Below are 17,683 nucleotides of genomic sequence, written 5' to 3'. Positions count from 1 at the left end.
CAGACTAAATGCAGGACAAATGGAGAGATCATCATTATCCTCAGACACAGCTTTTACTCGCAGAAAAGGACTAGAAGTATACATGCAAGAACATAAGAGGTAAATGTATGATGTCTTGAGAACAGGCTGTCATCTTTATTCATGCATAAATTCTGGCCAAATGCAGGATTTATTGCCCATTTCTTCCTGAAAGCAGACTCACATGCTCAAAGAGCATGAATGCAAGACAAGTGCAGAGATCAACAATATCCTCAGATGCAGAGGTTTTATTTGCAGAAAGAACTAGCAGCATAGATGCAAGAACATAGAAGGTAAATGTGTGATCTATTGAGAACAGGCTTAGTCATCTTTATTAATATATAAATTCTGGCCAAATGCAGAATTTAATGCCCACTCTTTGACCAATGAATATGATGCATGCTCAGACTTCACCATCCCAGAGCTCCTCCACACTTTGGTAGATACATTGAGGGTGAACAAAGAACTCACCTGTCCATAGCCTAGCCTGTATACCACAGACCAAAAGAAGTGTTAGAAGCAAAAACAACAGAACAAATCCTTCTACATATATACGTGTACATTCTTTATTTAACCAATCATGTTCCTTTGAAATTGTTCATATCAGATGGATTTGAAAACTCATCATAAAATTCCAATCTCTTGGGTGATGGAACTTTAAATGAAAGACAGATAAGTGCCTGCTCAAATTCAGAGAACTTGGCAAACAAATCGTCAGCCATAGACCAGTCATGTAAAGTTATAATTAATATTTTGTTCTTTTAAGAAAAATTTAAAATCCTAGATACAAAGTGAGCAGCAACCAACTTGTTGACCAAAAACAAATAAAATGTAATAACGGAACAATAGGCATGGCTTGCATTAAAAAAATTTAGATTAACCATCAAAACAATGGTTACTAGATATATTATGATCTTTAATTGTCAACAATAATAAAAAAAATTCAATAATAAACCTCCCTTTATCTAATGTTTTTTTTAAAGGATTAAATGCCTCTTTCATCTTCTGCACTTGAAGAAAACCTCGTATCAAGCAGTACTAGGAAGAAACAGCAAGTCCAAAGGAAAATTTATAAAATATGCTATTTCATTAGTTTTTATTGCTCCTAGTTTGAAAAAGCTGTTCCCATCCTCATGTCACATAATTTTAGTCACACAAGGTTTCAAACAGAAAATGGCCACTTGCCTGTTCAATTTCAGAGAACTTGGCAAACAAGTCATCAGGAATAGACCATTCAAAAATGTCCAGATTTTCCTTTAACCTCGCTTCATTTGTGCTCTTGGGAAGCACACTATGGCCCATTTGAAGCCCCCATCGTAGAGCAACTTGTGCAGGCGTCTTGCCCAATTTCTCAGCAACCATAACCACCACAGATTTCTTAAGGACATCACTGCCTTTCAACCAACCAGGTGAACCCAGGGGGGAATATGCCTATGAGAAGTCCACAGGTAAATTAATTTGATAGAGAATCATATGTGCAATTGTTCTTGATTAGTTTTTGGCAAACAAAGAGAGAGAGAGAGCACTGATGACAAATTGTAAACTTACAGATAAGTGAATATTCTCTGACTGACAGAATGCGCGAAGCTTAGTTTGCTGCCAACCAGGGTGGCACTCCACCTGGTTGGCAGCTGGAGGCACGCGTGCAATAGCAAGCAAATCCTCCAACTTCTTGGTAGAAAAATTACTCACACCGATGGCACGAGCTTTACCTGAATCATACAACTTTTCCATTGCCCCCCATGTACCCGGTATGTCAAGTTCGACACAGTTGTCAGGGCCAAGAACAAAAGGAGTCCCCTTCTTACAGCGAAAAGGCCAATGGATCTTGAACAAATATGCAGCACAGTAAGTTACAAAGTAATAATTTGTCATGACAATAATTATATCATAAACTAGAACCTCTGACTCAGCTAAAATGATACAGAGAGACTGAGCAGCCATGAACAGTGTTATGTCTGGAAGTGCTAATGCGGTGTTTAAGACAATACTGTGTCATATAAATGCATCTGGCAAAAAGGAAGCAATCTTCTACACTAGATACGAACAAATTGAACACTACTGCACAACTATTTACATAATATGTATGGTCCAAATTGTCAGTTGATACTCCTTACCAGACTTCAGTTTCTAACTCTGCCACAAACTTTGAAACAGCACGTATGAGTGATTCTGTTTGCAAAGCAAGAGTAAGAAAGAAAGCACCATGGTGACTCGGTAACTATGTGACCCTGAAACATTAAAAGATATCTCGAAAAGTAGAGTTTCTAGCGGCAACCATTTTACAGTAGAGATCAGGTAACACAGCATACTCTACAAGGTTAAGTCTAAAGAATCTCTAAACCACTGCAGGAAACCACTCTTAAGTCCAGTTCGCCCACGTCGCCTTCCATTGGGATCTCCCACTAACATGCCCATCTACAGTCGAGAATCCATGGCAGAGAAGAAATGCATAGTCCAATATTGCTATCATGAGTTGCTTCCCTGGTAAAGGTGATTTTTGAAACACAATTAGTTTGAAAAAAGAAAAAGGCCGCTAGTAGAAGCCAGGTGCCTGGACTGTATTTAGCTTTCAGGGATCAGAACTGCCTTTGCCTGATTGTGTGACAATTGGAAATATTTGCTTTAGTAGAAGAAATATTTCTTTTTAACACTTACCATCCTTTGCATTGCATAAACAAAGGGATCATGGGTTTACCTAAGAGCATTTTCATCAAAGAAAATATTGAGGCAAATAAAACAATTTTTGACAAAAATATTCTACAACAGATGGTTGTTCTTTAAGTAGCTTAATGCAGGGTCCAGAATGTGTATTATTTTAATAGAACAAGTCTTTTTTTTCCAAAAAAAGGCGTTAGAAATCATGGATCTCACTAAAATATAACATCTGCGAGCATGCATGAATGTCAGACCCCGAAGTAAACTGTAACATCAAGCCGAGCCACCATTGACAATGCTGAGAAACTTACAAGGTAAAGATCAACATAGTCTAGCTGTAATGCTTTCAAAGTTAAGTCCATTGATGCTGGCACATCTTCTGGTGCATGATCACTATTCCTGCAAAATAGTTTTGCATAGTGTTAAATAATAGAAAGGTTGTCAGGTTGCTTGGAGAGAAGTTGGTTCTTCAACACCATAATAGCAGATGCTCTACTGTGTAAGAGTTAAAAGCCAAGAAGCAAGGCCAACCATAATTTAGAGGTGATAAAAAGATCTTGACGCTTGACTACACCCTCATCAAATAGCTTCTTCAGAGAGAAACCAACCTACAAATACCACAAAAGTATATTATGCTCATCTTAGTTCTATGCGTGCAAGGCAAAGCTGCAAAAGGTCTCCAAAATAAGATGGAATTTGGCAGCAATGAAAGCAGAAAACTAATCCAAGAGCCAACACGTAGAACTTAATCATGAAGTTAGCCACCTGGATTCTATATTTTCATAAAAAATGTATTCGATAAGATTGAACAAAAAAAAGATCATTTACCAACTTACAAGGGTTTTCACAGCTTCATATCTCTAAAATATTTTTAAGGAAGAAAAGGTGAGGAAAATGAAAGGGGGAAAAGGAGAGAATTCACTTTCATGATTTATGGAGACAAGTCTGACATGGTTGTGAAGGATGAAATTCTATCTCGTCACTACTCTTAGAACTGTCAGAGCACCTATTTGATGCTGATTCTAGTAACATTTCATGCTACGGTGGGCACTACATGTTTCTTGAATCCTCTACCATCTCAATTTGAGGCCAAGGTCCACATTAAGAAAATTGGTTAACTAAGTTGAATCTCAAGCAATGCCATAGTATAGTAATCTAAATTTGTGACTTTTGGTTTGGTTCTAATGTTTGGCCTCCTCTGAAATTCTAATGGAACTGAATTATGATATTCATATCTCACCACACCTTATTGTGATGATCATGATCGACAGTGTACAGATGCTTAAAAACTAGAAGTCCCACATTTTGGAGGCCTCTTGCCCATGTATCAAATGGGCATAAAGTGAATGATAAAAATATAGATAACAAGTAAAAGTATACTATATACTACATAATTTGCAAATGCAAACCATTGATCTTGATCTAAATATTTTAAAACATATTCAAACAAAAAATCAGCTAATTTGGATGCTTTCGAATTATAGATCAAATCAAAACACAATATCATACTGTTCAAATTATTCATATTTGTATCCATTTGAACATGGCTAAAAGAGCTTTGAAGCATGCGATTTTTGTTTGAAGGCATTTTATAAATCTTATATCATGATCAAAGGTGTGATTTTTCATTTTAAGAGGCCACCATTGATTTTCATTGGGGAGCAGTTGGGGCCTCACACATACATAAAAAGAAGATTTGGGTAATATCATGGTCTGGTAAACGGGCCTGTACCAGCCGGTTCAGCACGTACCGTACTGGTACTGGCGCCAACCGGAACGGTTTAGCCGTGGAAAGGGGCCGGAATCGGTCGGTACCGACCGGTTTCTGCTGCGTACCGGTGCGAACCGAACCAGTTTGCACCGGCCCGCGTGCAGGGTAGCGCGCCCGCACAGGAGATTTAACGCCACAGAGTGGCATTTAATGTGGGGCGCGCACGCTTAGCTCTGTCGGTACCAGTTCAAACCAGTCCGAACTAGAGCTATAGCGGTCTGGTAGGCGACCGGTACGCCTACTGGTACTGGTACGAGATACCTTGGGTAATACTCCATTAGCAAATTGTTGGCTACTTCTTCATTGTAATTGATCGGTCAATAGCTTTTGGTGCCAAATTGTCTCAAAAAGTGCCCACATATACATATACAAATGCATATATATGTATGTATCCAAACGTGTGCTCGCAACTATTTCTATTCTATTTCATATGGACACCAAAGCAAGACAATCTTTTTCATTTATAATTCTTATAGAGAACCATTCGTTTAGAATAAACCAGACAAACGATAGTTCAACCTATCTTCATATGAAAATGCAGCACCTGCGCATAAGATTAATTTAAATTAACATTTACCTGTTCATAAGCATAGAACAACTGAAGTATTACCTGAACACATGTTTTATAAGAAAGAATCATATATATTTAATGTTCAAACTTGTCTACTCATCATTATACAAAAGTCATTGCTCAAAAAAATCATTATGCAAAAGTCTAGAACAGTCTACATTCCAGATGCAAGAGTATTAACCGACATATCTAATTTATCACACTATGCTTTTGTGTCTGTAGGTTATGGTTGAATATTCTCTTTGCCAATGCATGATGTGATTATGCCAAGTGCTCATTGATACAGGCATGATAAGTGAAAGCACTGGTTTTGATTTCCTTCTCAGAGTTATGCTAGACCTATAAGATCATCAATAATTCACTAAACCCTGTTTAGGTGATTCTTTTCCTCCGATTATCATAAAATGCCCTAATAATATCATTAAAAAATCACACCACATATAATTTAACAATTGAATTATTGAGAACATGCATCTCCAAGTCTGCTTCATTATAATCAAAAGATTGTTTTCCTAGCCAGATACATGGGTCCACCAGTTGGCACCTGCACCTCTCCTCTTAGTGCATGAGCTGGGGAGAGGTTCTGGTATTAACTTGAAAATGTGGCACTCCAGACATTATTCTCAAAAAAAAGTGGAGAAAAATCTTAGGTTTCGAGAAATACCTCCTTCTCGTTATCATATACTCGAGCACAATCAATATGTCGGTAACCAACCTGCATCAACAAACAGATAACAAAAATGTCAAACGTAAGAAGAATACGAAATCTAGCAACAATGTTTCAGACTAAACCATTACATAGATAAAATGGTCTTTATTCATATCTCACAACATCAAGACAAGCATGATCAGAACTCAAAAAAGCAACTGTTAGCTTTAAATGTAAAATATCGAGATGGAAGTAAAATCATAAAAAAATTATGATTTAAAATAATATTCTCAATATTTTCTTCCGAGAGAAACAAACTCGAATTATCTGGTAAATCAAGTTATATTATTAAGAAAAGGGCACTACAGAAATTTGCAGCATCCAGTATCAGATACATTAGCTGATTTAGGAGCTAGAGCAGTTACATATGGAACAGAAAACACTGCATTGAATTAACCCAAGAAAGGCTTGCAACTAATCCACATTAATTTGCACCAATTTCTCAAAGAAAATCTGGTGGCGGGCATATAAAGGTCATCCATCCAAAACCATTATTTTGGTCCTTAGGTGAGACAGTAAACCCACTCTCATCAACATGAAAGTATCACATTAAAAAAAAATACAGGTCAAAACTGTATGGTGAAGCATCATTCGCTCCTCAATTTTTTTTTTTCCCTCCTACTTTCTTTACCATTTATTTACTCTTGAACAAGCCCAAATCTTGTTCCCACAATACATTATAAATGATGAATGACAAAAAGAACAGAAAGCACATAGCAATTTCATGTAATGGATGAAATCAAAATTCTCGCAAACTTCTTTTTAAAGGATACGCAAAGAAGGTTATATGAAGAGGGAGATATTAGGACCTTCACAGCAGTAACAACAGCATCTCCAACAACTCCAGGCTCAGCCTTCCATGTACCTAATCCCACGGAAGGGATCTTTGCCCCAGTACTAAGAGGAAAAAACCTAGCCATCTCTCTCGGGTGGAGATTGAGAGCTACTGGCTTTTAAACTTTGTTGAAAGAAGTTGAAAAAGAAGATATAAGAGTGAAAGAGAGTTGTGGAATAGGCGGTGTGTAACAATAAGGTTCTCACCCAAAATGGCTAGTCAGAAAGTATTATTTGGACTTCTTGAGCCTATATCAATATTCAAGATCTATCTAGCGAATAATTGATGTAGAACTAAAAAGACACCTGCTCGGATCCTCACATGCTTTCTTATTTAAGTCTTGATATCCTCGTCAAGCTAAGGGTTCAAATCCATTCAGATCTAATCACAAACACCACGACTAGCCTGTGATCGATCCTAATAGACCCGTACTGCAGTATCTCCTAATCCACATAGGTTATGGATCGAATCCGCTCTGATACCATTTGGAACAATCCAAGACCTCATCTAAAATGGCTAGCCGAAATGTATTATTTGGATTTTTTGATTCGATATAAGTATTCAATATTTATATAGTTGACGTGGGACTAAATATGTATTCGTACGGATTCGTGTGAGGACAGTGATGTGGCTTGAGCATACATTTTCTTAAAGCGACATCGATCAATGCATGCACTGATGTTGCTTAGTTAAAAAAAAAAAAAGTTAAAAAAGTTATGCCCACAGTTCTCGCACCATCAATCAGTGCATACAGTACTGAAAGAGAGTGATGGAAGAGTCAGTGCGAGACTGGGGGCGTACGTTTTTGAGAGCAACATCAATCAATGCAATGCACTGATGTTTCTCGTTTTTTTATCTAAAAAAGAATGCCGACAATTCTTGTAATATCAATCAATGCATGCACCTTTGGGCGGAATTTGGCTGACGGTGTGATTGCTTTACTGTAATCTGGTTGCTATGGATTCCAAAAATAAAAACAGCTATGTGCGGTGGCAAGGCTGCTTCTGATCCTCACCAGTTTCTGTAACAGTAGAAACCTCATGCACCATCCACTTTTTTTTATAAACGCATGCACTGTTCACATGCATGCTTGCGTTTCCTATATGAGTTTGTAGCAGGGCTGAAAACGAATTGGACTGTGGACATCGATGTATCAAGATTTTAAGGGGCACATCCATAAAAGGAGAGAAGAAACAAGAGGAAAGGAAGAAAAGAAGGAAAGAAAAAGAAGAAGAAAAAGGAGAAAAAGGAAGAAAAAGAAAGTAAGAAAGGTGCAAGAAAAAGAAATAAAGAAAAGAGAGAGAAAAAGAAAAAAGAAAAGATAGAAGAAATAGAGCGATGGAGGATACCACGGCGATTAGAACTTTTGGGATCGGGTGGGAGTGGGACAGCCGGTGTCCTATTGCTGTGAGAAATCATGATACCCCCCATCTCACTGGATTTAAAAATAACTATATGCTGGGAGTTAATGTTGTTATAGCGGCTGAGTAGAAGGTAACAATCCAAGATGTCTTCAATTTGATCCCTTGTATACGTTATATAAAAGAAAATTTTTCCCCTATTATAAGTTGCTGGAGGATTTTTTTTAACTAGATATCCGAATCTAGATCTTGAAAGCTAGGTATTCTGATGTGAAAATAGGCACGTACATAACATCTAGTAAATGTCGGTTGCATGCACATGTTCCTAGATGAGTTGGCAGCTAGGTTTTCTAAAGTGAAAATAGGCTTGTGCTTAACATCTACTAAATATCCGATCGATGCATGCAGCCGAGCATGTTGCAGTCACTAGTAAACCTCACTAGATAAATGATTTATATTCTATTATTGGAATGAAACCTTATGCCCTACTCAAGCATATATCTTAATGCATCATATACTAACTTGAGATATAAAACTTAGAAATACTATGAAAACATTGTCATGTCCTGCATTCAGTGACATGCATCCTAATTCAGAGAATTGCATGAAGCCTTGAAGATAATGCCGGCAAGATAATTAATGCTATACCCAAATGCGTATCTCAATGCAATGTAAAAAAAAGGGAGAGGCCTTGGTGCACGAGGCTCCTGCAATTGCAAGATTTGGGGAGAGTCAAATATAAGCACCATTTGCTCCATATATAGAGAGTGTATTTCTATATTTCAAACTCGTGACCTTCAAGTTATAATGAAGCAAGCTCACCGTTTGTGCCAACGCTCATCTTCATCTCAATGCATTGTGTTCTTGTCACACCCCGAACCGATTACTTGGGTCGCCCATGTAATACAACCACATGAACTCTAAAGCGTTGCCTTAAAGATCATGTAAAGCCTATAAGATGAACAAAATCTCTAATAAAACTAGAAAATCATCGCAATCATAGAATTCAACCATATTTAAATAAATCCCTTATTATCAAATAACAAAGTTTACTAAATTACTAATTTAAATGCTCATCTGGTAACAGAAAAGCAACTTTCTAACTAGTAACTCTGATGCTCGAATTTCATGACCAACCCATCCAAAATTATGTATTTTACGACTCTAGAAAAATATATATAATAGATGGATATAAGCTTTCTAGTCTTGTAAGAATCTCCAACTACTACATCAATATAAATAATATAAATTATGATAAAGATAATGGGAAAAACAATATCGAATGAAATAAATACCATAACAATTGTTGTTGGAAATTGGACCCGGGGGCAATCTTCGGTCGAGGGAGAGGGAGCTGCGGATCACCACGGCGGGGCGGCGACCAGTCGGCGGGCGGCGTCCTCCGTCTGGGGTGGCCGGAGAGAGGGAGCTGGGGGTCCTCACGGCGGGGCAGCGATCCGTCAGCGGGCGGCGTCCTCCGTCTGGGTGCCTGCGGACAAACCGGTGGCCGGGTTTTCCGGCGCCGGCCCTCCGACGCTCAAGTCAGGGAGGGGGCAGATAGTGTAAGGAGGAGATGAACAGTGCTTGTAAGGCGCGGAATTTCCCAACCCCCTCCTGAGAAGCCAAGGCTCCCTTTTATAGGTGGGGGTCGGTTTACCTGTGATGTAACAGGGCGAGGCCATAGTACGGCTCGGCATGTGGCTCAGGTCGGCGCACGGTCAGGCGAATCATTGTGCTGATGTCGGCGGTGAGGGCGTCGTACGACCCGAACCAGTACGCTACCAGGCGAATCATTGCACTGGTGTCGGAGGTATGGCCGAGATCAGAGACTTATCATGGTTGACCAGACTCTGCTGGGCTAACTTGCCGTGGAGAGCCGAGGATCCGTAGATGTCAGGAGCCATGCGCATTAATTGTGGAGTAAGCCGGAGATCCGCATTAATGGTGGAGTAAGCCGGAGATCCGCATTAATGGTGGAGTAAGCCGGAGATCCACATTAATTGTAGAGTGAACCGGAGGGTTACAGCGGCCATGCGCAATAAATGCTAAAGCAGTGGCAGGGTATGGTCCTCAGTTGGACCTCGGAGGAGTACGGCCGTAGTAGGTGGCTGACAAGGGTAGACCTTGAGCATCAAGATTTTCCTAGGTCGGAGGTCTCGAGGTCGGATGTCTTGAGGTCGGGCGTTCCGAGGTCGGACGCCGACTTTGGCCGTTCAGGGTCGGCGATTGTGCGGCTTCTTGGGGGCATTTGTGTCACTTGGGGGGAAAATCTTATTCCCCCAACAACAATATTTTAAAAACTCATTCAAAACAACATATATATATATATATATATATATATATGTCATCAATATCCATCTTATCAAAAGAAATATATATCACAAATACCAACAAATTAAACCATTTATTTAGCCATGGTTTCATATGCTTTATCATCCATTTTTCACTATTTTAATTCCAAATTCGATAACAATTTTTTTCGGCTTTATACTAACCAAATCGTGCTCCAGTCTATAACTAATAAACAAAATTTCCACGTGTGAGCCCATAGTGGCTATTCCACATGTAAATTCATAGAGGCTATTCCACATATAAGCTAGTGGAAACTGTCCTATACACAAGCTTATAGAGGCTATCCCACACATAAGCTCGTGAAGGCTATTTCATGTATACATCATAAAGACTATCCCACGTGTAAGCACGTGGAGGTTAGTCTAAACTAATTCTTATTCCTCTGATTATTGCATATTGTTCTTGTCAAATCGATTTTGATTTATTAATGTACTTATTACAATTTTAAGATATCTAGAATCATACAAAATGGTATTATCTCATGCAAAACTGAATTCATCAATGCAAATCCAACGATACAAAACCAGTGATACAAATCAATAAATAAGTATATACTGGTGATCACATACAGAGATTCTTATCTCTATTAGTGATTGACTCATCAGATGCAATGTTTACATGCTCAAATTGACGCAGTTCAAGAGCATGTGTATAAAATAATGAATAAACCAGTAGTATAGAAGATTGTACATGTTGTTGAAGTGTCAATGCAGTAAACAGAGTACCAAACTAAGGTTATATTCTGGTAATCAGTATGTTGCTCTTTTGAGAAAACTTAAGAACCTAGTTACGAAATAAGCAGCAACCAACTTGCGGACCAGAAATCAATAAAATGTTCTCAGAGAATAACCGGTCTGACTTTAGTTCACCATTGTTTGATCGACTGTCAAAATGCCGGTTGTTGGCTATATTACGATGTTATATTGCTACAATTATGCAAATTTGTGATATTCAACTGCCTTTTATCTTTTTTTAAAGGATTATACATCCTCTGCACTTTTGGATTTCTCGAAACCAATATCGAGAGGTAACAAGAAGTAAAAAAAATTACAAAATGCACTGCTCTACGTAGTTCTTTTTTTTATTATTACTTCTAGTTTCAAATTGCGCATATGATCAGCTGGATATCAGAACTCAAATAATATAATTTTAGTTGCATGGGACTTCAAACACAAAATGGGTACTTGCCTGTTCAATATCAGAGAACTTGGCAAACAACTCCTCAGGAATAGACCAGTCAAATATGTCAAAATTTTCCTTTATCCTTGATTCTCTTGTGCTCTTGGGAAGCACACTCTGGCCCATCTGAAGCCCCCATCGTAGTGCAACTTGCGCAGGAGTAGTCTTGCCCAATTTCTCAGCAACCGTAGTCCCAACAGGATTCGTAAGGACATTGCTGCCTCCTTTTATGCTAGGTGTACCAGCCTACCAGGTGAACCCAGCGGGGAATATGCCTGAGAATTTAACACACAGACAAATATTGAATTGTGAGGTTACTGGTCAGCATATAAAAAGAGCTTATAGTAAGTAGTAATAAGTTGCATAACTTACAGAGAGGTGAACATTCTTCGACTCACATAACTTGCGAAGCCTAGCTTGCTGCCAACCTGCAGGGTGGCATTCCATCTGGTTGTCAGCCGGAGGCACTCGTGCAATAGCAAGCAAATCCTCCAACTTCTTGGTAGCAAGCAAATTACCTCGCCCGAGCCCGCTGGTTGGCTTGTGGCCTTGTGGGCACAGAAGCTGAAATCCCCTCCCATGCTCTCTCTCTCTCTCTCTATCTATCTATCTATCTATCTATCTCTATCTCTTAACTTTACTCGTCGGAGGATAGCAGCATCCTGCTTTCTTTCTTCCTTGCTTTATATAATTAGCCAGCACGGAGCATCAACCACCCCCTCTCCTGCTCTCCTTCCCCTTGCTAGCTAAAAGGTCTGGATCAGCCTATGGCATCTTGCTCTCTTTCCCTCTTCTTCTCCCTCCCTCCCCCTCCTCTCTCTTTCCCCTCCTCCAAGAATTCCAAGTTTTAACTGTTCTACAACCTCTATAAGACTAAATGGGTACACCAATATGTATATATGCTTTTATATATATATATACACACACTTTTATCCCAAAAAATTGGTATTATTATTATTATTATTATTATTATTTGAGGAGAAAGGAGGACAGAAAACGTCCCTCCAGATTTATTTATTGGGAAAGCGAAGTATTCGCAAATAAGCCATTTAACTTGTTATTGGTGAGTTAAGGGAGGGTACAAAGGATACTGTGGCAACGTGCATGCCTAGACACTGATGCACGTCCTTCTTCGAGCTTCTCATGCACCTTTAGGATATCCTGCCGCCTTATATTTCCCAGTTACTCCGCATTGTTCCGGAAAAATTGATATATTGTTGAAACTTGAAATTTTGAAATTTATCTTTAGCAAAAACAAAAAAAAATAAATTTATATTTTAATTTACATGACATTTTTTTTCCTCACGCCATCCTATTTCTCTCTAATGTGGATATCATTCTTTGTTAAATTTATGTCATGAATTGTTTGTAATAAGGTGCTATTTTAGTACCAAAAGTTATCAGAAAAAAATTAATAATTTTTTATTTTTTATAATTATATATATTAATAAAATTTATTTATGGCCGGCGATGATGACCCGGTCCTTATTCCGGTTGGGTCCGGATTTATGGATGGTCAAACCGGTGATGACGACATTAATTTTTTTTATTCCGGTTGGATAAACAGTCTGGTTTCTAAAGTATTAATTTTTTTTATACATTGGTTTTAATCGAGAGGAGAAACTTGTTGCGGTCATTGTATTAGCCTTGCTTTTCTTTCCTTGTGTTCGAGAATTCTCACATCGATCGACCGATTGCATTCGAATTCGAAGAGAGATCGGGGGTTTCAAGAAGAAATCGGAGAGAAAGTAGCGTGGAATCGGCCATCGGGCGCGGAGAGCCGCGAGGATTTTTGGTATGGAGATCCAGCAGTGGGAGGCGGTCTGAAGAAATCTAGGGCATTTGTTGGAATCTCAGGTTCTTCGAGGAGGAGGAGGAGGAGGAGGAGATGAAGGTGGTGGTGGGGAGCCCAGGCACTTGGAGCGGGCTGCTGCTGAGGATCGGGCAGTGTGCCTTCGCCGGTGCTTCGATTGGGTTCATGGTCTCCGCTCTAGGGTTCTCCAACTACACCGCCTTCTGGTATGACCCAATCCCAAGGTCCCTTTTTAATATGGTAGCCCTTAAACTATAGTGTTCATCTAATATCGAATTGAGTGATTTGGCAACTCAGATGCTTAATTCTAACTCTAATTTTCTTATATTTGATACTTTAGTTTAATCTCATAAAGTTACATATTTATTGCCGTACCTTTATGCCTCTTTGATTTAGCCTGTGACTTCTTTTTGTTGAGATATCAAGCTGATTGTTTATCGTTAAGCGCTCTTATATATCGGGATGGCTGTAGATGTCCAGTTAGTGGTAGAGGGGGTTTCTAGGCGGGGACCTAACGACATAATAGTCTTGTGGTTAAGTTTTTGAGTTAAAAAGTAAAACTTTTGCAAATGATGGCAACATATTAGGCATTGCAACCCCCGGGGAGGCAGTTAAGTAGCCTATTACTGTCCAACATGCACACATTACAAAAATAGAGCTAATATGTTGGCACTTATACAACAATCCAAATAAGGTTGGTCCTGACCAGATGATCGAGAGCCCAGGCACTAATGATCCAAGCCATTCGATGTTATGTACTATCTTTATATTATTTACTATCAAAAAATCATGTGATTTAGAGATTCTTAGCCTATGCAGCACTTATACATCCAATGGTAAATATGGACAATTTAAATAACACGAACAATATATATATATATTGACCAATGGCTGCATAGGCTAGTGCTCTCCAAATTGCATGATTTTTAGCAATAAACAATTTAGAGATAGTAGATCACATTGAATAATGCAGATCATCGATGACAAGCTCCGATCCTCTAGTCAGGACCGACTTTATTTTGGCTATTGACCCACAAATTATCTCCACATATGTATCTCCAAACTTAAATAGTCGACAATAGTAAATGGCTTCGAACTTCTCCAAAATCTTATGCTCGGTCTTAAATAATCAACGAGAATAAACAGCATCGAACTTGTTCAAAACAGTCAGCACATGGATTGTTTGTTTCTAGCTAGTACTTTTAGCTAATTAACCAGCAGAGTATAATAAAAGGAAAGTTTACTCCCTGATATACCTAGGTCAGTATTGTGCAATCATATTTTATGATTCTGAAATGATAAGTTCATGAAAGAAAACGATTTTGCAGATTATGCTTTGTAAAGCTTGTCTAGCATATTCAACATACTGTTCTGATGATATTGACTTTTTCATTGGACTGAATTGTTGGTAATGCCTTTGGATTCAGCTATTTGATTTCTTCTATGGGACTACAAGCATTATGGAGCTTGGGACTTGCATGTGTTGATATCTATGCCTTAAAGATTAAAAGAGATCTGCATAATCCTATGTTAGTAAGCTTGTTCTTGGTCGGTGACTGGGTAATGTTTCATCCCTTTACTCTGTTTTAGTTACATGTCACAATTAGATGACTTGATCAGTTCTTAGAATTTAATATTCTCTTTGCATGCATAAATGATACATCAATCCCTCTAGCAGACGAACATAATCCTTATGTAAGGCAGCTGAGGTTTTTCGCTTCATTTATGGCAAGTTCATACTCAAATACAATTGAAACTTGTCTGACGGGAAATGCTTGGTGGACCTGCTTATAGGACATAAGTCATGGAACCCTTTATAAATAACATCACCATCACCTGCTTCTCTTTAAAATATTTGTTTTCTTTAGATCCAGCTGATGAACAAAGTCACGGTGCCATATCTGCTGTCCGATGTTTTTTTTACCCATGTTTGTTTCAAGTTACACTGCTCGATGTTTGGTATAATTTCATTTATTAAATGAAAGTAAAATGGGATTTTGGAACTCTTTGACAGAATATTTCAGGACATTCTGAATGCAATCATTTGCTCAAATAATGCATGTTTCTATGACTTAGAGAGAGAAGCTCTGCAAGCTTACTATTGTTTCACTGTTGTACTCACTAAGTTTACAAGAATCTCTGTGATGTTTCTGCTTTCTATGGTATGACATGATGACTTTTGTGTACCATGCGACATGTCAATACTCCCTTTCCATCTGCATATTTTAGGGAAGTAATTAAACATCAAGTTGCCTCTGGTCCACCTTTATGGGATATTAAGGTTTGCAGTCTAAGGAACTAATTCAGATTACCAAGAAAACATTTGATGAAAGCAGTTTTTGTAGCTAGGATCTGGAACTATGTTTTTTTCTTAACCCCCTTAACTGAATTGAAGTCAAGACTTCTTCAAAAAGCCCATAGGAAATTCTGTGAATCTATCCACATTTCGTCACATGTAATTTGTGTTGTGAAAATTGAATGTGAAAAGAAAAGACGAGAAGTTATGCTTGTTTATGTTTGATTAACAAGGGACTGTATTCATGGTGAGGGTACATAAATTAATCTTATACATCTAACATAATTGGGTAATATGAAAGTATTCAACTCATTTCGGGTACCATTCATTTCTAAGCTGAGGCATTGTGCCATGGTTATATTTGTATTTTCGCTAGACCTAAGTCACAAATCAAAGTTGCAATCTTGTTAGAGTTATCACTTTGTCTCATCTGGTCAAGTTTGTGTGCATTGTTTTGGATGTTGTTGCATATGAACAAGAACTGATTCTATCTGAAACTTTTGTATGATCTCCATTTCATAGCTTCATGAAAACACAGTTGATCCAATCTTCATTTTTTTCTTCTTCTTTGTCAGTTAATTTTTTCTAATCAATTTCCAATTCCGTAATTAATTGTTAAGGAGTTTCAGCTGAATTATTCCTGCGGGCATGCTATAGAAAAAACATCACCAAAATAGCAAAATCTTGAGTACTGTGATTATAATTGTGAGCAGAAAGCAAGCAACGTGGTAAATGCCATTGCCATGTTAATTACTCAAATGAATCATAGAATGAACCGTGCGCTGAATCCATTATCTCATGCTGCTGTTTCTGTGATGTAGTCATTTACCTCATGCTCTTACCACTCTACTTGACATCTCGTCAAGTGTTGTTCATACCTAGGGATGTTGAAAACTGAGCTCATACAGGACTTCCTTTTCATATTTCTGTGTCACTGAGGCAAGTTATCCTACCTAATTCAGGTAACAGCAATCCTGTCACTTGCGGCGGCATGCTCTTCAGCGGCTATAACAGTTCTCTTTGCAAGAGATTCAGACTTCTGCAGAATAATTCTTCAATTCTCATGTGGCAAGTTTGAAATCTCCATTGCATTGGCTTTTCTTACATGGCTGCTAATTGCCGTATCTTCCCTAGTGATGTTTTGGCTCCTGGCATCAGCTTGACGGGTCTTGTATGAATCTCTCTTTTTTGTGATATTAATTACTGTTAAAAAAGAAACGAAATTCACCATAATTTAAGAAAATGGTGCTGAGCTTTGAGCTGCAAGTCACTTCCCAAGTTACCAGAACATGTTTGTTGTATACTTTACCTGTATTATAAAGTTCTAGCTCATGTAATGCTTTACAATCTAGCCTGGCCAGCTTTTTTCTGCATCTGCTGCGATAGTTGATGACAGTGCTGGCTATGGAAGCAGGCAAAAATGAGTTTCCTTTTTCTCTTTTCTTTTATTTGTTATTTTGTTTCAGTTTTTGCTGTACTAATAGCTTCCTATGTTAATGAGTCAGTCAGTTTGCTGATTAAGAGGCTTAGGTGGAGTCCTTGATAGTGTAGCATTCTATGGCATTCTATGGATAGGCCGATTTAGTTGCCTCCACACACCGTGGTATTATGCATCATCATAGCTCATCTTGTAAGGTTTTTAATGGACTCAGGATGTAAAGCATGAAAGAGGGGGAGCTGCAAGAACAGACTCTGAAAACCAAATGATCATGATAACGAGAGAAAATGCCCGTTTCAGTACCTTTGTGGTTGATTTCCTGTAACACACGAGCCTCCTCCGCTTAGGCTGGGCAAATGCTGAAGCCACTGAATTGACGCTCTGCATCTTGCACAATCCATGCCTGATTCCAAAGGAACTTCCTGATGAATGCATGATAAGATGAGGTTCTTTTAGTCATGAGATTCTTTATTCACATGTAGATATGTTTTTGAAGTATGCTGAAGTACATAAGATGGACAGATATTATGAATTCCTACGGTCTTTAAACTCTTACCCTCTACAACCCTGGTCTTGTTTAGATATTCTCTTTAGACTATTAAATTATTCCATACTTCTATGTTGAATAAATTTCCTACAACTTGGGTTGTGGAAGAGACGCTCCTGACTGTTCCAGATGCTG

General features: G+C 38.4%; 3 protein-coding genes across 3 annotated transcripts; 1 reads left to right on the top strand and 2 right to left on the bottom strand.

Moving 5' to 3' along the window:
- Positions 1-111: 111 nt before the first annotated feature.
- On the bottom strand, positions 112-6,707 carry LOC103704122 (NADPH-dependent aldo-keto reductase, chloroplastic-like). Its single transcript, XM_039125077.1, has 7 exons — positions 6,537-6,707; positions 5,683-5,733; positions 3,208-3,284; positions 2,988-3,075; positions 1,567-1,845; positions 1,204-1,449; positions 112-505 (listed from the first exon to the last, which is right to left on the bottom strand). The coding sequence occupies exons 1-7, from the start codon at positions 6,645-6,647 to the stop codon at positions 422-424; spliced, it is 936 nt and encodes a 311-aa protein (XP_038981005.1). The 5' UTR covers positions 6,648-6,707; the 3' UTR covers positions 112-421.
- Positions 6,708-11,424: 4,717 nt separating this feature from the next.
- On the bottom strand, positions 11,425-12,765 carry LOC103704187 (NADPH-dependent aldo-keto reductase, chloroplastic-like). The gene is made up of 4 exons (XM_039124078.1): positions 12,761-12,765; positions 11,827-12,052; positions 11,714-11,729; positions 11,425-11,678 (listed from the first exon to the last, which is right to left on the bottom strand). The coding sequence occupies exons 1-4, from the start codon at positions 12,763-12,765 to the stop codon at positions 11,425-11,427; spliced, it is 501 nt and encodes a 166-aa protein (XP_038980006.1).
- A 279-nt stretch (positions 12,766-13,044) lies between these two features.
- Positions 13,045-17,075, top strand: LOC103704125 (CASP-like protein 5B3). The gene is made up of 3 exons (XM_008787290.4): positions 13,045-13,473; positions 14,695-14,827; positions 16,526-17,075. The coding sequence occupies exons 1-3, from the start codon at positions 13,343-13,345 to the stop codon at positions 16,724-16,726; spliced, it is 465 nt and encodes a 154-aa protein (XP_008785512.1). The 5' UTR covers positions 13,045-13,342; the 3' UTR covers positions 16,727-17,075.
- The last annotated feature ends 608 nt before the right edge of the window (positions 17,076-17,683 follow it).

Source organism: Phoenix dactylifera, chromosome 3 (genome assembly GCF_009389715.1).
Source record: "Phoenix dactylifera cultivar Barhee BC4 chromosome 3, palm_55x_up_171113_PBpolish2nd_filt_p, whole genome shotgun sequence".
Classification (NCBI taxonomy): Eukaryota; Viridiplantae; Streptophyta; class Magnoliopsida; order Arecales; family Arecaceae; genus Phoenix; species Phoenix dactylifera.
This window is presented reverse-complemented; position numbering and strand designations above follow the sequence as displayed.